We start from the raw sequence: 22609 nt of genomic DNA, 5'->3' as shown, positions 1-22609 counted from the left end.
ACACGCACTAAGAATAACTTAGTCTATAAATTTTACAAATATTGCCTGCAAAACTGTAGGTATGGCAGAAAAGGAAGAAAGAGAATCTCGCAGATGATGGACAGAAAGGACATAATATGGTTAATATTCCGAATAATAACTATCCACTTATTAGTTACAAATTTTTGATACTGTAATATCTAATAATCAACGGTTATATAATATTTTGCATCTATACCTTTTACCATAAGTTATTTGTTTATTCACTTACTAACTTATTTAGTTAGATTTCAGAAATAAATATCGCATGTAAACTAACAATTTATGTCTACACTGAAAATATACGCACGATTACTTTATGCCGCAATCATTTCTTCCGTTAATAATTGCGGAAGATTATTATTATTTAGTGCATAATTGGATTTATACATTGATATATTGGATTACCTAAGTATGTGTTAAATGATTGATGACAGGTATTGTTTAGAAATAGTTTTATTTAATAGGTTGGTATTATTGTCTATCCTGTATGTTTACACAGAAATAACAGAGTGCTACTTGATTCCTTTATTCACATTCTTATCGAAGATTCTGAAGATAGAGAAGTCATATGACTTCTCTATCCGACAACACCCAAAAGAGCAGCGTGAGAAAGCCTCCAAGCAAGGTGCACCGACTATCTGGTCAAGATCGCTGGAAGACGTTGGATGCGAGCAGCGCAGGACCGATCATCGTAGAGTTTTTTGGGGGAGGCCTTCAGCAGTGGACGTCTTCCGGGCTGAAATGATGATCAGACAACAAACAGTCTCCTCGTTATTATAGGTTGTGTCTTGACTCCTCTGGAATTTATAGTAAGTAAGAGGATATTTCAGTTCTATTATTCGTTATTCTTATTTTACCCTCTACGTGCAACAAACTTGTAGTGCATCTTAATTATGATCTTTGAGTTTTTGTATGGAAGTTTCCAAAATTGCTTTAAAGCTATTATACACACATATATAAAGATATTTTTTTATAAATGCCATTGGCTATTTGCAAGTGAACGTCCAAACAGACAGACATGCAAAAATATGTATATATTTTCATATGCATTCTGCGAAAATCTGTTGGTTAGAAATTACAAGTAGAGACTTCAATCTTTTTTATTTGTATTGATGATACGCAATATAGAAAACCTTGACTTAAACAAAATATAATTACAATGTTTAAAAATAGAGAAAAACTTACCCGTTAGAGGCCCACCAGGTTTTAAGGAGTCCAGTGTGTATATTAAATTATGAAAATGTTATTAGATGGTATCTAGGGAAAATACCTATTTATACCTATTTTATTATATTTTTCTATCTATTAGTTTGGAGCTGGTTATGTAAAATAAGTAAATATAATTTCGAAGAATATTTTATCTACTTTCTTACATAACATTAATTCTAAAATATACTATTAGAAAGTGATCTAGAATGAATTCTTGAAATCTTATCTGACGTCACGACATGTTTGTGATCAGGTTTGTGGGCATCGAAAAAGGATAAAAAAATTGTAATTGCATCTACAAAAGAATCATAGAGTCAAGGGCTATACCCGTTTGGTATATTGTGGTTGTATTATAGTATCAGAGTTTACCATAAAAAAATATTATTCTTTAGCTTTACATTGTTTACATTTTTCTGTTGCATTTTATACTATATACACGGATGAAAATTGCAGAGCTGGAATCTAACTGAGAATTCCTGAATTGTCAATCAATCCACACACTTCCTCGGAATCATACTGAAAAATCAAAGCAACATAGTAACGTCCCACTGCTCATAATAATCAAAATCCAAAGTTAAAACAAAGTTATGTGCTTTTTTAATGCAGTACCCACGATGAGGATATTTTTTTTAAACTTGTATCTATGAAGAAATGTCCAAATAGAATGAGCCACAAAAGTAGGGGCTTAAAATTCCATAATGACGTCACGGAATTTGTGTATTTTGAAATGGGTCAGCAGGTAGGTATAGAGTCTATCAGGCTCTCCCGCTCGTGGCTGCGTGGTGTGCGCATCACGCCTGCGCTCATTCGCTTTTTGCCCACCTTTCGACTCGCGCGCAGCCTCCACCATTGTCCGCGCACGCGCATTTCTCTCACGTGGGAACTAACTTTTTCGTGCTTTACTCGAGCAGCTATTGATCTGCATCTTTCGAACCGATTGCACGCTGCGATGTTATTATAAGTGCGAGCTTGTGTTATCAGTTATGGGACGAGTGATAAGAGAATCTTGGACTATCGGCATGTAAAGTGACCCTTAGGTTTTCTGGTGAAAGTTGAGTGATGATCAAATAGACGATAGGAATTGTATAAGATAAGCAAAGATCATGGTCTCGTCGGTGAGTAATTCATATCTTTAATTAATATAATGAGTGAATATAAGCTTTTTATTTCATTCTCTGATATAAGAGGCTGTTTAGCTAATAAGTATATCATCGCCGTTTTATTCAAAATAAATTCGATTGGATATACCTAGTTCGTTATTTCAACGTTGCTTATTTTAGAATATTATAGGTAATATAACTCACATAAATAAATAAAGGTAGTATTAACATTTAAAAAAGCCGGTTTAATCATCTTCTTTCGCTGTCAATCTGCCGGCTCTTGGATATTTATGGCTATATAAGTTGTATGTTATGTGAGATAGGTAAATATGTATTGTTGTGTATACATAAACGATTTAAATTGAATTAGAAATGATTGTATAGCTTATTAGCTGTGGTTAGCCCGCGGTTTCATCTGCATAAAATTTATAACTTGTGTTATTCTGAAGTATAAGCTGTAAAGTTTCATCAAAATTCGTTCAGTATCATTTGCGTGAAAGAGTAAACATCATTCATCTATATTCACACTTTCTCGTTTGTAGTATTAGTAAGATTAATTAAGTATAACTTATTTTTAGTACTAATACATCTATCACATATCTTATAAAGGATATATAATTTTTGAAAGGATACCCTAATATTTAATGTACTAGTGATAAATTAATATTATTAAGTTAATACTAATTTATACTTATAAAAAATTTGACGTAGTACCAAGATAAATAACCGCAACTGAGAATCGATCTCGGAACCAATTACATAAAAAATACATGCCCGGAATTTGGTCAGCGACCACAGCGCCTACGCATCTATAATTTTATATTGCGCCATGTAATGACAAAGATAGATGTGTTTTTAAATTTTATGGTTTCCATTTGTAATTAGATTTCATAGATAAGTCTACAATCTTGATGAGGACGACATTACCTACCATCGTTATGTCGATACTGTTCATTGAAGAAAATTACGAATGAATATTATTTTTTCTTATGATTGCGACGGCCGCACTAGAGATATAGATAGACAGCTTTAAATTTCGAACTCTATTAATTTTGAATATTCACTCTACATACATAGGTATACATGTATTTAGGGTAAATACTCAGGTATTATTGTATTTGATTATTACATATCATATTATTACGTTTTAGATTATATGTATAGATCGGTATATTATGAATGAATGCTATCATAAGTATTCTACTAGATTAATATTTTATTTCGTCGTTATTTACCTCTGTTCCATTTGAAATGCTTACTTATGACTTTTTGAAATTAGTAGAACGTTTGTGGATGGTCCTTTTCGTAATAAACAGTGTTTATCTACAGTAGTCAACAAATTCTTTTCTTAAAAGCTCGTAAAATTACCCAGCTGTGTCTCTATTAGGGTTCCGTACATAAAAGCCGTAAAAGGAACTTATTTCGCCCGATTGTCTTTGTAACAGTCTGTCACACAGCAGTCATATATCATATTCAGTAACCATAAGCACAATGCATTTTATTTAAAATAGTTTAAGGTATTGTTTATACAGTACTATTACCCATAAAAAATACATAAATGGGATTAATTTTAGGATAATCCTCTTAAGTTGATCTTATTTATACACATTACATTTTCTGTGGAGAATAAATACAGGTGAACAAAGTATATTCTGTGTAGCACATACATAATCTGATATCATTCACTTCTGTCTCTTATTTACATTTACAGAATAAAAAATATTATTACAATATCTGTACGGAATCATTGTAGTACTAGTCCGACTCGGATTTGTTATGTTTTTTTACGATACCAGTTGACGTAAGCGTCATCATCAGGCACTTCACTCTTTACTTCGTGTATCTAGAAAGCCTTTTGATGACTCGTTAAAAATAGCACTATGTCACCAAACGTTATGACTAACGAAAGACTTCCTACAGCAAACAGTGAACACTTTTTAAGGAAAATTAACTGATAACGTCAAGTTTATCTTTACAAAAGCTAACAGGGAAAGAATTTTACGTCTTGCTTTTAATGGCTGCGTTTTTATGCTTGTGTAAATGAAGGGATTTGAAGAGCTATTTATACTTAAAGCATTCTTTAGGTAAGGGATAGTAAATCGGATTTTACATATTTTATAAGCATACGATATATACTTAACTTCGTTTGTCTTTATGTAGAGTTGTACTCTAATTCTCGAATAGGTGTCTATATAAATGAGTTTATGAATTAAAACAATAATCATTTTAGATAGGTGTAGAGTATACTAGTATGTGATATGGTTGTATGTCTTATACATATACTATCCGGAAGAAAATTTTTAAGTCATAGTGAAAACCGTATCAAAATCTGTTGCGTGATTTAGTCGAACTTATCTGTGGTAGAACTATGTAATATTATGTCATATGTAATATGTGGTAGAACTATATTTCTTTATAGACACAATACATTCTCTTATAACAGGAAAACAAAGACTTTGTTATACATTAATTAGAGATTTATAAGATGCAGGTAATGAAAATATATACATGTAATCGTATTTAACATAAATAAGCATATAATATTGACAGGCAATTCGAGAGTATACCATTGCATTGTTTAGATTTAAATAAAAATAAGATGATGTGATTTTTTCACGCTAGATGGGAGAAATTTGAGAATAAGTTTGGTTTGAACTACAAATATTGTTCAAAGGAATAGTTTATGGTAGTACAGTCAGAATGACAACAGTCTTTATAATGAAAAAAAGTGTTCTAATATTTTATGACTTTATGTATGTATATCATAGCAATATAATTCTGAAATATTTATTTCATGTATTTTTATATATATGTAGGTGTAACTTGTGCACGTTCGTAAATTGGCTAGGTTGTATAAAATAACTATATGTATTTTATATTAAATTAGGTTTGCATATAAATTGGATGGTATAGATATTTTAAAAATGGACTCCAACGGTGTATTTAAGAGTTCTCATAATGTGTATATATTGTATATTATTATTATTATGTATATATAATTCACTTTTGTTATTGACAGTACTGAGTTTTCAAAGTAAACAAAGGCGATGGCGACATTCACGTACTCGTTTGTGTGGTTTTTGAACTTTATTCTTTTATCTCGACCATTTATTTTCAGTGGTTTTGTGATGGCATTTGTGTAATAGAAACTACTTAGACTATTTTATTGTTGAAACATCTTTACATTAATATTATTATTGAATCTTTTATTATTTTTTAAATATACCACTGTTATATCGATATATTATATAACATGTACAGAAATAAAGAAAAATATATGAAAATTTTACAGGAACGAAAATATTTTTTCCTGTTTCTGTATTTTATCAATCAATATTTTATTAAACAGACAAACAATGAATATCTATTTGTCTGATATGGTATATTAGCATAGCATATTTCTAATGCAATTATGTAATTATTAACAAATCAATAGTGTGTCGGTAGTAACTAGTGTTGGTGCGTGCCGGACTGCGCCCGCGCATATCCGATATACTCCACAACAGTTTTTACGAGCGTACGCGCTGCGTGAACGGCTTGCGTGTGATCACTTTCGTTTTCTATGTTTTAGTCGTTTGTTCTAAATGTTTGCATTATTTTTAGTGTGAACTACTTATTACTGTGAATTATATTAGTTTATACGGTATCGGGTAACACTGAGATCGAAATGTGGTGCACTCAAATTACATCAAGAACGATGTAATTACGAACACCACATTTCGATTGTTATTTATGTGTAGGTATAGTTATTTTTTATTTAAAATCTAAGGAGTTAACATAGTACTCAGATATTCTATAATCTAATGAATGGTACAAACATGCCCAAAAATCCATTAATTCTCAAATGAGTATTAAAGAATTTTCAAGCGAGAAAATGTTCAATATAATTACTAAATTTTACCTGCTCATATATTGTTTCACCGATAGATAGAGAGGGATATCTGATAAAAAGTAGTCACGTCTGTCTGTTCGTCTATGAGCAATGCCACGTCGAAGAAAGCCAGTGTACTGCTAAATTGATGATTAGTTGTCGAATTTGGCGATATAGCTGAGTAATATACTGCCTCACTTTACAAAGTAAGTTGTTTTGTATTACAGATGTGTTGAGAGACTCTTTATATTAGTATATTTAAAGTTTATTTTAGTTTTCTCTAATCAAAAACTATAAAACAAAATTATGTATGTTTATACCATTCTAATTGTATTACTACATATTTCTTTACAGGAGGTGACTATCATTACTGGCCCGTTGGGCGCGTATATGTAGATTACTTATACAATAATATAATCTTGAACATAATTATTACATAGTGCCAAACACTATGTAATAATTATGTTCAAGATTATTTATTTACGAATTAAGATAGCATTATAAAGGTATTAGTTATATAAAAGTATTACATTTTATATGATTATCTCAATCATTACTTTCTAGATTATACTCAGCATTGACCTTAAGACCTGTTGTTCTCATATTCAGCGTTACCTTTTACTTTTAAATCTAAACTCTCAGGAGGATATCGTAACATGATAATGAAGTTTATCTTGGAATTCACAGATATAAATATAAGTAACACAATTTCATTTAATAACATATTTATCGTGTCTATATTTGAGAATGTTACCTGCAACATCGGTTCCGATATTTTAAATATTAAACTTTTGTGTCAGAATATTTTAATGCGTACTTAATTTTCTAGAATAAAATATTCAATCAGATGCCTTCGATACCGGCTATTAAGGATGGTCTGATTTTCACTAAACTGTGCCAACAAAACCAGTTATCAAATAAATAAAAAAACCGTACGGAATCGGTCCATCCGCTTTAAAGCTACAATACCATAGCTAAATACACAGGTAAAGGGTATATTAGTAACATTTCTAATCCCCATCGTAAAAATATTTTTTTTACGATGGGGTTTAGAAATACAAAAAAATAACGTCGGAAGATATTATGTCACCTACGTTATAAATAGGAATTAAATAATAATTTACGATTTCTGTTTATATGAAAACATCTGAATGTATTCTTCAGAAAGTTAGTATAAATGCTACAAACAAGTACGGTTGTAAAAAGTATTAATAAAAAAAATACATTATTTAAGTAGGTATCGCGTTACTTATAAAGAAGTTTCCTTCTTTTTATTATCGTTGAAAATCGTATTGACCATTATTATCTCGCTTCATCTCACGTTGCGTATTGCTACTGACAAATAGGTTGGAAAGATAATCTAATGTCAGGTGCTCTTGAACCTCTCGGAACGTAGTTTACGCGATTGTTCTGTCTGGGAATCTTTAGGCGCCTCGTGAAAGCGCGTTCTCACAATAATACCGAGCATAGTAAACGATATGACACTCAATGTTGGAGCGTTCATTTGAAAAAATATTACAATGTCTTACAATCACATGGTGTTTTACATACTGATTATACGTTAGCGTCTTTGTTGGCGTTATTATACAATTTATAAGTAGAATTGACAGTGATATACTTAGTCTTCGTAAAAAACTTACATACGGTCCTAGATTTTTATTAGTTCTTCATCTCTTACAAATGAAACGTACATTTTTATAACATTTTGTAGGGTTTGTTTAGAATATTTTTTTCTTGCTTATTAATAACTATATCAATACTGAATGTCTTGATTCTGTATTTTTCTGTGCAATTAGTTAATAGTTTTTTAGATTACAGTTTTACTATATATTTTGAAGAATTCTGCGTGTTTTTGGTATGTATTTTGCTAGGCACAACGATAATCCCTTATATTTATTTGGAACAAAGTGCATGTATATTCATAATATTAAGTGAAAATTTAAAAATAATATGACTAGAATATTCATTATTAGATTGTTATTTTAGAGATTGAGACGTCATGTCGTCATGGAAACTTACCCATATCACAGATAATATAACATTACATACCCATATTAACATTGCGTCCCTAAGTCAGCATGATCCATCGACTACAAACAACATTTTTATGATTTTCTCTGCTTCTTTTACGAGTATAGACCCATATGGACAATACGAGTATACGTTATATGAGGGGTAATGATTTATAATAAATATTAGGACTCACTTACACCGTTCCTGTTTGATTTGTCATGTCTACGAGAATGTACTTTACTTTATATTCTCTTTTCTACCCAATAAACGTACATTAATCTTAATTTTGCATTTCAATAACGCTTTTACTTAGAAATTAAGCATTTCTAAGTAATAGGATTATTATATACTACGTTATTTGGACAGATAATTGTTTTTTTTAATGAAATCTAAGCTATTACGCTATACACAATAATCGAGATTTGATTATATCCATTATTAAAAGTTTTACAATAAATACATCGTAATTAGTAATCGATTAGACAGAGTGACCATAAATCTTTCTTTCGATTTAGAAACCAATAGAAGTTCTTCTAACAAAAGTATAGGCGGTGTTATGTTATGGACCGACAATAGACTATCTTGTTATGTGATTATTTATCGCTCTGAATGTTAATAAAAATAGGTTATTAGTAATAATGTAAATATAATGTAGATATTGTAATTGACGATGCTTGCAAATATTGTAGATACGTAGAAGGCTTAACATTTTTATAAATGAGTTAGATTTTAATGACTCTTTTTTACTTCTTTAAAAATATAACATATAGTTTCAATTTATATCAAGATAGGTAGCGACATATGTATTAATTTAGAAATATATGGGTATATTAAGCATGAAAAAAATTGATCATCAGCTTCCTAGTCCTGGATTGACTTTTTGTGCACAAAAGCACATATAAGAATAATACATATCAAAAGATACTTTACTTTTACGTACACACACGTAATAAAAAGTTTATATTTAATTTTCTGTATAATTAGATTACATTCATGAAATCGTTTTTATGGACAAACTCATAAGTCTAATGTCACTGATCTTACATTAATATCATAAGGAAATTGCATAATCTAAAAGCGCTTTTCGCTTTCGAAGTAAAAAGTGTAATATTGCCATAGTAATGTAATGTTATATTTATAAACGCATTGTGGACCTTTCACCCTGAGCTGAAGAGCATTCTCATAATGTTTCGAGCACGACTCTATCATCAATCCATTAGTTTTATGTACCAGCAATACACTTTGGTACGCACACTGTGCGTACATTTTGGTAGTGTAAGATTACTTCCGTACTCACGTTTATTAATAAATGTTGATCATAATAAAATATTGCGATTGTTACGAAAATTCTATTTTGAATACAGTCTCGTTGCGACTTTATCCACCTATATCCTTCTCTATTCAAAATACTATTGCAGTACTTTTTTTTTTAATATTGATCGTTATCAAGATACCTTCTTAATCTTTGAATTTAAGGTAAAAATTGTAATTATGAGTATTATAATTTTATACAATTATATTTTAATTTAATTTAATTATTAATTTTGTCTGTCCATAAATAAAAATATGTGTGATTTATAGACCAATCAATACTAGGTATAGACAATCACAAAATGTAATCAGACATGAGACGTAGTCAAGTGCTGACTATCCATATTGATCAAAACAGGTTACACGGTGCCGGTGACTTGTTGCATTCAAAGAACGCCCACGAAGCATTAGGGTTGTATATGTATTTCGATAAGAAATTAAAATATAAATTCTTTATTGAAATAATGTAAACTATTTACAAAATTATTTATAAAAATCATTCGTTTGTTTGTTAACTAAATTATATTCTTTATTGTATTAGTTTTGCTTAGAACTAATACTTTTGGTTAGATTATTTAGAAACTATTATTTTATAATTAAAAATATAATTGAATTAAAATTTTATTTCAACAAAAGCAGTGGAGATTTGTTTTTTACTTGATCTCAAACTGTGATATGCTTACTGTAATGATTCGTTACAGGTAACCAGACTGTTATTTGTATTGCAATGAGTTGACAGCCCTATTATGTACACTATAGACGTTATATCATTTCACTCTCGATTTCCATCAATATAGTATTTACGCAATGAAAAATGTTTTAATTGAAATTCTTTAGTGCGTTAATAATATTGACAATAATTAAACAACAATAAAGTTTATTTATTATTACTTCCTCAATAGAGTATCTTTAGTTATAGAGAATAAAAAATAAAATATTTTCTTAACTTTAAAAGAATTGTAATTAATTTTGTTTTAGGTATGTTTCAAAAGTTTCTCAATTTACATTTTATACAATATTACGAGATAAACATAGTTTACTTACTATACTATACTTCGTATACTAGGTACCTACTTACTGTACCTTTTGCTTCTTTTATTACCTTTTTATATAGGTTTTTACGTTTATTTTACTCGCCAAGCAACTTGTTTTGTAAGCTATTATTACGGTTAAAGAATGCGATTAAGAAGAAATTAGCATATTATCACAATAGCGGTCATGACATCTTAGTCCTCTGGAACAACAACGCATGAGTAGAATGGTCTCACAAATAACATGATGTCCATGCTATTCATATACTTACATAAAGGCGACGGTTACCGCTTACCATAAGGTAGGTAGTCAGCTTGTTTTCCATTCCAGTTACATAAAAAAAAATATACCTACGTATTTTTGTGGATACATAATAAATATGTATTTCAAAAATGTTAGTACCTACCTAATACAGAAAAAGTGAGATCCCCGAGAGAAAAGGGGCGTGAAAAATTATGTATTCAATATATATTAGGACTTGCAAGAACATGGTAGTATATTTACGCATCTTTGTAAATATTTAATACGACCAAGTTCTATTAGCAATAAGGTATATACTTAACGAAAATTGTGAGTAAGATTATCACTTCTAACCTACTAGATATTTTCATTGTACATTTTAAATTAATCTACCCACGATAAACACATAACCTAACAAATATTTGAGATAAAACTGGAAACTAGACTATGGAGTCTACTACTCTCTACTTGATGAAGGAATTTTGCAGGTAGACACTTATTCTCAGTACTTAGAATCACAGAATATAGAAGTCAAATTTTATTATTCGGAAATGCATAACTCGAAATTTCTCTTATTGAGACTCATAAAAACTGAATTGAGTAGCAATCTACAAAATTACAAAACGAATATGAATTGTGGTATATGATGTAATCTAATAGTTTGTGGGCTTGATTGGTCGTTTATAAACCAAAAAGAAAATTATTATCAATCACCAGATATAATTTAACTCTAATTTAATTGTTAAACTAAAGCGAGGGCAAGCAGTTATGGTGGTAAATCGGAGTCACTATAAAAAAATTGTGCTGATCTCGTTACTCAACAGCCGATCTAATCATACTAAGAGATCAAGGAGGAGGGTAATGGATCGCTTCCTAGACCGTTTTATACTAACTGATATTAGTTTCATTAGTAGACGAGTTTTAATACACGAATACGAATAAGACCTAGTATGGTTTCAGGTAATTGGGTAATAATAAATAAAATTAATAATAATAATGCAGGATAATTCACACGGTGCCATCTAGTCCCAAGCTAAGCAGAGTTTGTATTACGGGACAACTAATAGAAATACTTAAATACAATTTTTTGTAAATTCATAGATAATGTACACAGAACACATCCAGACAAACAAACAATCATATTGATGAATACAAATGTTTGTATCTTCCGAGAGCTTCAAGCCAGCGATTATCGAAAGTAAAACGACGCGCTGCCACATTCGCTAGACCACCGAGACCGTGTTTTTTAAATAATTATCTGTAATGCTAATATGGTTTAATGCTTTATCGGACAAATTTTCGATGTGTTTTGACAATGATTGGTGATTGAAGAGGTGTGACAAGTCTCTAGTAATGTTATAGTCGTCTAGTCACGACCATTGCTTTCTCCTCTATTTCCCACCCCATTTGTTCCAAACATTTGTACTAAAGATTCGCCATTGTTGACTTTTTGTCTGTTTATTTGACAATAGAACGTAATGGTCTGTCATATAGCTGTTTGTTTTATAAATGTCTTTCTTTGGAAAGACGAATCGTGACATATCAAACTATGCGATGAAAGTGATCGAAAATAATTTGCTTTTCTAAATTAGATGATATTTAAATATATATTTCTTAATATTATTCTTATAGCATTAATTATTATATGAATAAAATGAAACGTTATTACAAATAATTCTATTGAATAATTTATACATGGTAAACTTTTTATGAATATTCGTAAGGAAACATTACACATGGCATTTAACAACTACTGAACGGTGTAGTTACAATCATAACAAAACACTTAGTAAATCCTAACACTTAGTAAAAAGTTGATGGTAAGCAGTATAGTTTATACAAGTACTGACACGAGAGTCAATGTTGTTTGGAACGAAACGGAAGAATATCAATGTACGATTTGCTATGATATATACGGTGCTATGAGATATCTATAAGTAATACAATAGTACCATAATTGGTAGGTAAGATGTATATATAATACAACGCCTACGCCTACTTTAATATGTATTTCAAATAATAAGTGTCCGACGGAACCTAGATCCTAATAGAGACCCTATACCTACTCTAAGCCATGAAGGCAGGAATATTGCAAGCAGAATTCGATTTTGTGCTAGTAATGAATATAATATTGAAGAAACGAGTATATCTACATTTATTTCTATATGAAAACTCAAATATCAAAAAACCTAGTTTTTAACTATTGAGCACGATGTAGAAATTCTTATATTACATATATGTATATTTTATAAACTGTTTCTCCTTTGTTCAATCATTGTAATTTAGCTAGTATTATATATCGTTTTCGTTTATATAGAACTAGTATATAACTGTATAAACACAAATAAATTTATTTGACCTTTTTCTTTTAAATGTTATTTCAGTACTTACTTGTGTATGTGTGAGTACAGTATGTTTGTAGTAGTTGGTATCGTATGCATCGACCTTTGCCCTACAGACTGGTTACCGGTCGATCCATAGGACAAACTCAACTGGAACTCAACTTAGCCTTTCTAAATGCATCTATCGACAGTGCTATTCAACTCATAGTACATAGAAGTACTATGAGTTGAATAGCATCTTGAATAAAATAATAGAATTGAGAATATAATAATGAAATATTGTAATTATCGGTATGTAGTCAATCCAAGTTCTATTGTTACATAAACGATTAGCTACCTAAGAATGAATTATTTATAAAGACAGTAAATAATCTAGTGCATGTTATTACATAATGAATAAGATTTGTCGTATAACTTTTCTTATATATATATATATAATTTGATAATATAATTCGAAATACTTTTATATAAATCGAGAGAAAAATATTTATCTATATATTTTAATATAATTGGAATGAACAACCAACTCATTTTCCACCTTTTGGCAAGTGGTAACCGTCGACAATGTAAATGAACAACTGATGTAATGTTGTCATGTGATGCCCTTGAAAACACTTATGACATACCGGAAGACTAAGGTCTCATGCTAATTGTCTTATCTCGCCCTTCTATCGAAACTACTACTACGCAAGCTACTCGGCGCGTGAAGTATGTTGAGGTAAGGTATTCACTCAAAGTCTAGGTAGACTTTGTAATAAGTCGTCTGGTTTGGTAAAAAAAGTCTTCTTCGTAATTTAGTATTCATTTATAGAAATAAAATTTAGTCTAAAAATAATAATAATCATATAAGGACAATTCACACAGCACCCTCTAGATCCAAGCTAAGCTAGCTAAAGCTTGTGTTGTGGGTACTAGATAACTGATATAAATACATAGATTTTTTTCTTAAATACATACATATTATACAGAGTAAACACCCAGACAAATAATCATACTCATGAATACAAATGTCTGTGCCGTGCGTGGAATCGAATCCGCGAGCATCGGAACTAAAGACAGTGTACTAAACCGATAGACCACCAACGCCGTCGATAATGATAGGTAATTATAGCACGTATTCCTTTTTTAACTAATATATTACAATTAAAATTTAAATATTTAAGTCATGCATAAAGACATTACAGAAAGTATAAATATTTTAAACATTTTGCTAGCAAATGCATTCGGTTTTCGTTTCTTACAGTATACTAAAATGAATGACTACTTCAATATTATTACAACTCGTAACAAATGGAAACGTACAACAGGTGGGCCATACTTCAAGTGTGTTACATCGATTGATCAATCGATTGTAGCAGACTTCTCAATGTAAAACTTAAAACACTTTCACTAAGCCGTCATAAAGCCGTTAAAAGTTTTGTATTAGCATATGCCGGCTTCATTTGTTGATTCGTATTAGCACGTATTAGCTTTATTATAAAACTAGTGGCCGTCGCGAATTGGTGTGGGTATATAATATACGATACTATACACCCGTATGAAATACAATATATCTCATACCTTTTATATTTTGCCCCTTCTCACCACGTGCTCATTATTGGCAGGAAAAACAATAGACTTGTCCATTTTTACTATCTCCATACGATATATTATAATTGTTAATATACATATTAACATCGCATACTGCTATGACGCGCTCGTCATCCTACTGCGGCTGTGCGCCGCGTAACATTGTACATCTGTCCACTACAGATGCAAATAACGTTTTAGCGCGGGAAAATAAAAAAGACTATAAAAAATCTTCAGCAGACAAAACTATGTATTTTTTGTGCTCTTCATTCTTAAATCTTTTACACTATTCTACATAATTAATATACATACTTATGTCTGCAACTAATTTCTTATTAAATTTACTATCTTTATACACAACAATCCAAGTATAAATACTGCCCCAAACGTAATATAAATAAAGAAATTAACCAAACCAATACGATTTAGTTATCAGTGATGTACTAAACCGATAGACCACCGACGTAGAGATAATTGTATTAATTTAGGTATACCTAAGTATTACAAAATAATATCTACTTAGGAAATACAATAAAAGAATCTGAATAAAGAGAGTCTTTGTCAGAATAAACAAAAAATAGAACAATAAAAAAGTGTATAAAGATATCTTCAACTTAAGCTTTTGTGTGACAGGTCACGATCTCCACTGTCCTCTGTTTAAAGTTACGTATTCAGGATACCTTTGAGAAGCCAATCATTCCTCGGTGGTAGTTTGTTTCTCGTGATTAATAACAAGAACCGATTTCTAACCATTCACTAAGTATTTCATTGTCTTTTAGTAGATTCAATCTTATTTTTAACAAAAAATATTACTTGGATACTAAAAAAAATATAGAAATAGGAAATTTTATTCACGTTGCAGTAACAGTGAAATTATAGCTTTATAATAAATTAACTTTAGGAATGATATTAAATAATTTTTAGTATAACCACAGATAACATAATATTACGATCCGATACAAATACTTTGTATCGGAACTTTTATTTTCATGTGACAGAGTTAGTTACTGATTGCGGACCGATATTAAATTGGACTATTGAATTATTGTTGGACCTCATTTAAATGACCCAATATGAAAATATAATAATTTTGTAATTTACATAATAATATTATTATTTATATGAATGTCTACTACATATGTCTATATCAGAGTTTATTTAAAAAGAATAAGTAAACCGTTGTTATGCACAAATAACATAATATTACATAGTATTACCACAGATAACATAATATTGTATTACTATACATTTTGAGAAATGAAAGACATCCCTCTGTCAGTCGGGTAAAAACACTTGAAGCTCGACGAAATGTATTTTATCACCCCATTATGTATAATGGTTTATTGCAAGTAAATAATGAACTTCTTCACCCAGTTTTCACTTTCGCCTGTTTAGGTTGTGAGAAAAAATAGCACCAACCTTATGTCATAGCAAGAAAGCATTGCGTTTTGCGTGGCAATTAAGTAAAAGTTCTTGTAGTAAGTCGTGTGAACGGGAAGGCCGATGATCTTTGCTGACCTTTGGTCAATGACAATCATTAAGGGCTCGCGTATTTTTTTATTGTCATATTATGTTTATAGTTTTTTACGCAACACTTTAATTTAATATTTATTACTAGATATGCTTGTTAAGTAATCTTCAATAGAGTTAAAAAAAAATCTAATGTATACTGGTTTATGGTAAGTGGTGCTTATTTTTTCCTGCTTTCAACATTAGTTTTAAGAATGTACCAAACGAATAAAGAATCTTTTGCGTATTAAAGTTTTTAGTAAAAAACATTAATATAAATATTAGCTATCCACTGTTGCATTGGCTGTTGGTTATATTTTCTAAGTGAATGGGTAAACAAAAATAAAATTGTAATCGTTTCGTAATCGGGAATTGTATTAAAAAATAAATAACGAACAATTAATGTCTTTCACATATCATGATAGTAGAAATTATTTAACAAATAAGAGACAATTTCACTTTCATGCACGTATTTATTTAAATGACATGCTCGAACGTGGAGTGGGCGCTTATTCTTAAATTTCGAAATTCGAACACGACGAGCATTGAATTGATCATTGATATTTTTGAGAAACATTGGTACCGAATCATGTAATGTTCGTGATCGAATTTCCAATAAGTAGGCGTCTGTGGTCTGCGATATATCGCATCTCCTTAACCTCGATGGTCACGGGATCGACACGAACACTTATATTCTTAAATATTATATGTATTAGTCTGATGTTTTCGTATGTATATAATGTAGATATGTATTTGCAGAAAAAATGTATTTAAATATATACATCAGTAGTTCAGTATCAACAGTCTACACGGTTTGGGAGTAGATGGCGATATGTGAATTGTCTTGGATTGTTATTACTTAGGTAGAACCTTGCAATGGATATCAATTTTGATTTTAGTTCAATTTTTGGTTGAAACTACTTATGAAGAAGTTGTCCTGTACGTCCATAATGTTATTAAAGTAAATAATTAATACTAGCAAATCTATGATTTAGTTGGAGCTTTTTCATTTCTTTATTAGGTAATAGATACAATTATACAATAGAAAAAGATTACCATATAACTTATTTGTATAGCGTAACTAAACATTTTTATTTTCTCCCACCGATTTATATATGTATATTAATAAATTTTATTAACATAATAATCCAGTATATACCATGTGTAAAGCACGCGTCTTTGACATGAATTGAACTAAGTGGAACAATTAATTTCACAAAGTGGCGTCTTCCAATCGCTACCAGCGAATACTATGAGAAAAGAGAAAAGTACAGTGTACCTACGACAGCTCGTGGGAAAAATCTACAACACTATGAATATGTCACACCGGGTGTTTCACTGTAATTTCTAAGTAGATAATTGTAAATTGTGTTATAATAATAAATTTTTAATATTAATGACTAATTACCGCTTTATTTGTTTCAGATATTCCCTGTACTACTATTCGCCTTAGTAATAAGGTGCAAATGCGACGCAACTAACGGATATGGTAACACAAACAGTGCTTCTCAATTTGGCGAACTTCTAAAACCTCCACCACCTCCACCTCAGTCTGCGATACTGCCACCAGTGCCATTCCATGGAGGAGCAGGGAGATTCCAACGCCAGAATACGGGATACCAGTACTTACCACCTCCACCAGCATCTTCTCTACCTGTGTCTCATTCTAATGAATTTAAATTTCCAGCCCCTTTTTATAAGCAATATAATTTTAATTTTGTACCACCTCCTCAACCATTTACCACATCCCCACCACCTTCATTATTTCAAAAAGTTTCGGGGTGGCTTTTTTCTTCACAGCAGACCAACCATGATACAACTTCTCAAGTATTTAGCAATAGTATAAACCAAGTAAAGAAAGATTGCAATCCTTGCAATTTAGTGCCATGGATACCAGTAATTAGATACAATTTAGGAACTAAGAATATATATCAAAATCACAATCCAACATATGGTCCGCCGAGTCCCACAGCTTATGCTAATATACCTAACTTACCGCAACCGTTCCAAAATATACAACATAAATTACCCCAACCACCCGCTGGTATTCCGCATGCTGTTTATGGCCCACCAACAACTACTCATCTTCATAATAGTAATGCTATTCAATTAGTTAGTTCAACATATGGACCACCTAGTCCTACTCATACCATTTCTATTGCGTCCCAAAGCCCATTAAGTTCTACTTATTCGGCGCCCAGTCCATCTTATTCTATATCAAGTCCCTCGTATGGGGTACCAAGCACAACGTATAATCAACCTGATTCATCGTACAGCTTTTCTAGTTCTTCGCAAGGCATATCTAATTCTTACAACCCAACAAACAGAGTCCCGACTTCCACATATGGCACACCTACTTCTACATCTGCATTGTCATTTGAAATTCCGAATACAGATAAATCACATGTTACTCCACTCTATGAGCCCGAACTTCTAAACCGAGAGTTGCCACAACTTGGTGATGTAGAGATCTTAAGAACCAATGAACCTGAAAATAACTTACAATTACCAAAGGTAACACATCCAGCGAGTTTTAAAAATTCATATGGGGAAATAATTACTAACATTCAGGCACTAAATATACCGTATTCTGTATCAGCTACTGCTGCTGAGTCCACAAAAATAAAAACGGAAGTGTTACCAAATGATGCAACCAGACTTCCTATCCAAAATAGTTCTCTGGCTCTTTCAAATCCTGCTCCATTTAGTTTAAATAGGGGAAGAAATATTCATACCCTACAACCTGTTGCTTTGCCCAATCTTAGTGTATCACCTTTACCGCCTATTTTTAATGCAAGACCTTTTAAACCAACATCCAATAACTTTTCACCAACCATTGTACAGGGTGTAAATTCCATGCAACAGACATCAAACAATGTTGATATAGCCCCTAGTATTCCAATTGTAGAATTTACTCATTCTATCGATTATCCAGCTTCCATAATTCAGTCTCCTGTCATTGATATTGATACAGGTAAAAACTTTAATCTAACGAAAGGTTACAGGAATATACCAAACAGTTACATTATTGACGGGAATCGGGATATTTCATCTCAAGCATCTGAAGATCACGTATCTGCTACAAAGTCAATTCCTGATTCAAGTTTTGAAACTACAGGTGTGGACGGAGGAAATGAGTTATATGACACCGGTATACCATCAGATTTAAAACATCGATATGTACCATATAACCACAAACCAGAGTTTGCAGATCTGAGAGGAATAAAAGATGAAGATGTTGATAAATATAGAACAGAAAGTAATTTACAGAATATTGATTCACCATTATTATATCTAAAACCAAGTGCACCGCATAAAGATTATGAAAATTTTGCACTTGTTGTTTCAACTCCAATTAATGGAAACGATTATGAAATATATGATGATGTTCAAACAACATCAGCTCCTCAATCTAATTATGCAAGTGGTTGGGAGGAGAGTAGAGCAGACTATAGTCAAAGTTTCCCCCAGTCATCTAATACACAAGAAAATGCAAATAAGCCAAAAATAGTTCAAATAATTGTTCCATATACCACTAATAATGGTGAAAACAAAAATAATGCAGACTTTGAATATATTTCTCAAGGATGGGAGACCAAAGATGAAACTGAATATCAACCTAGAAAAATTCCAACTAATACAGAAAATCCTTATATTAGTACTTTAACAGAAAATTATAACAGTATAAGTACAACTACGGAAGATCCACAATTACCAATTACAGAAAATTTTGATTCACATCAATTAAATACCGCTGATATACTAAATGACCTGTATGATGTTAAAGAGCCACCTTTTGATATTATTAAATTGCAAAATACGATAGACGATTGGACAGAACAAGCGTATTCTAAACGTCACAAAACATCGCAGCGGACTCGTGGTGTAGAAAAATATGCTAAACAGATTCCAGACGATTTTTTCACAACAACAGTTCCTACTAATTATGTTACTTCTACAAATAACGTTAATTATGAGTTCTACGATCACGAAGGTTCCAGTAGTGTGCAACATTTAGTGACTGATGAAAGGAATAATACTTATAGTAAACCTAGGAAACAGTACAATACTATTGAAAGAACTAAAACTAGATACAGTATTGGCAAAAATCGGGAAATAGACGAAATTAAAAAACTGCACATATATACAGCAGCGTCGACTTTTCGAAGTACGACCACTACACCCGCTCCATGGGAAAAAATCCAAACATCTATATCTCCATTAACTAAAGAAAAAATTTACGTTGTTACCTCAAAACCATGGTTGGGGACATATAATATATCCAAAGGATGGTTAAATGCAAAATCCTTTGAAAGCTCAAAGGCAAATTTAGATAATGAGTCATCCGGATCAGATAATCTACCCTTTAAGTCACCTAGATTTGCGAACCGACCATTATTTAGCCTCATTTCACCTATAAAACCTGATCCAGTGAAATCAGACTCACTATATGGTTTTTCAAAAAGCTGGCACCAAAGCAGTAAGTTCAACGCACTTATATTATTGATTTAATAAATTATTGAATTTATTGTATAATAATACTTTTATTAACTGTTTCAGTAAATGATTTGGGGAATCGACGTCATAGCAACAACACAATGTTACCAGAAAGTTTTCAACAGAAACATTACACTAGCGACGAAGAGGTTTATTGATATTAACTAAATATTATTTAATATTATTATTGAACGTGGTTATTTTATGAAATGTTCTAATTAACAATTGACATTTTTTATTTTATACTTTACAAATTCAGATGGATTTTATTAATTTTCTTAATAACCTATTATTTAGTTACACTGGGGCTCAAGTCAAGATTAATGCTAGGTATATTATTAATGCTATGTGGCTCGATTCGAGTAAAAAATCTACTATTTACTTAACGGAGAATTTTGTAGAATGGTCTTGTGACCTGCTTATATGCGCATAATTTTCATTATTTTTAAATCACACTTAATGATGACAAATATTACTTGTATATTTATGAGATTCAATAATAATATAAATAAATGAAGTCTATATTGAATATATGAATTCTATATTCTATAAATAAGCACCAAATATCAAAATTTGTGTGTATGTGTACCTACACAATAATAAAAGATGCCATTCTAAATACTAATTAATTAAACTACTATTTCAAATATGAAGATTGAAATAATATTATAAATTTTAGAAGACTATACAATACAGTACATAATTGTTTATGTACTGTATTGTATAGTCCTCTTTATACTGTATAGTTGTCTATAAATCTAAGTAAATGTATGATTGAATGTATTACTACATATTATATTTATACATATTATATTATATTTATAACCTACTATATTGCTAATGTACAATTTATTAATCTTTCAGGATACAACCGGTACTACGACCGAAGGACATAATAGAGATGTATTATAATACATAACATTCATATATAGCCAAATGGAGAGAAATAAAAACATTCATATACATGTGTTGAAAAACTACAGTGTAAATTTTATTAGGAAAGAAATAAACTATAATCGACAGAAAGTGATAGAGAACTATTTGAAGTGAATATATGTTGGTATCTAAGTAGATTAAATAATTAAAGTGACTATATTAAAATAAGATTATCTACCAAATTAGGAAGAACACCATGATTAAGGCTGCTTCTATTAATTGTTCTTTGTTTTATTGTCATCAGATATACCTAGCTAATTTTGTAATTTAAGTTATATCTGATATGTAAATATTATTATAGTGTATCATACTAAATTTGCGATGGTGATACTGATAATAAGAATAGTATTGATTTAATATTAAACGGTTTATATTTATGCTGGAAATGCTAAGTTGCCCACAACGTTGTTTATTATTATAATATATATGTATACAAGTGATGCTATATGTAAGGCATGAACTGATTTTAGTTTTGTACTTTATATTATGAATTATTTGATTATTGTAGTAGTAGTGTTTTTTGTCTAAATACCATTCACATCCTATTGTATAAAATGTCTTCTTTCAATACATGTATACATTTCTTATTTTTCGGTATTTAAAGTTACTTCAGAAATATTTCATATTGCTCGAAACAGCATCACCACCTATTTACGAAAATACCATGTGTTATTGATTTTTTAATTGTCGGTTGATATTTTTGTACATGTCTATTCTCGTCTGGTTTGTAATTGTTGTGATAAATTTCGAATAATTTTTTTTTTATATAGAACAGAGAACCGAGAATAATTTTATAATTTTAAAATAATAATACAAAATTTAAGTATTATTGTATTTCAAATATTATTATCAGAAATATCATTCAATTTTAATATTGGATAAATACTTAAATTTTAATAGTGAAAATCTTACAATTTGTTAATAAAATGTATTTAAATGTAATATATTATACTTTGAGA

General features: G+C 30.5%; 1 protein-coding gene across 1 annotated transcript; it reads left to right on the top strand.

Annotated features, from left to right (window-relative positions):
* The first annotated feature begins 2069 nt into the window (after positions 1-2069).
* Positions 2070-21643, top strand: LOC131854786 (uncharacterized). Its single transcript, XM_059205944.1, has 4 exons — positions 2070-2345; positions 17643-20697; positions 20778-20863; positions 21579-21643. The coding sequence occupies exons 1-4, from the start codon at positions 2334-2336 to the stop codon at positions 21624-21626; spliced, it is 3201 nt and encodes a 1066-aa protein (XP_059061927.1). The 5' UTR covers positions 2070-2333; the 3' UTR covers positions 21627-21643.
* Positions 21644-22609: the final 966 nt, after the last annotated feature.

This window comes from Achroia grisella, unplaced genomic scaffold (genome assembly GCF_030625045.1).
Source record: "Achroia grisella isolate CSIRO2021 unplaced genomic scaffold, CSIRO_AGI_Agris_v1 utg1245, whole genome shotgun sequence".
Lineage (NCBI taxonomy): Eukaryota > Metazoa > Arthropoda > Insecta > Lepidoptera > Pyralidae > Achroia > Achroia grisella.
This window is presented reverse-complemented; position numbering and strand designations above follow the sequence as displayed.

Bases quoted from the DNA above. Each gene is read 5' to 3' on its own strand.
- LOC131854786 (XM_059205944.1), top strand. The intron at 20,698-20,777 runs GTAAGTTCAACG...TAACTGTTTCAG, and splicing joins AAAAAGCTGGCACCAAAGCA to TAAATGATTTGGGGAATCGA. The intron at 20,864-21,578 runs GTTTATTGATAT...TTAATCTTTCAG, and splicing joins ATTACACTAGCGACGAAGAG to GATACAACCGGTACTACGAC.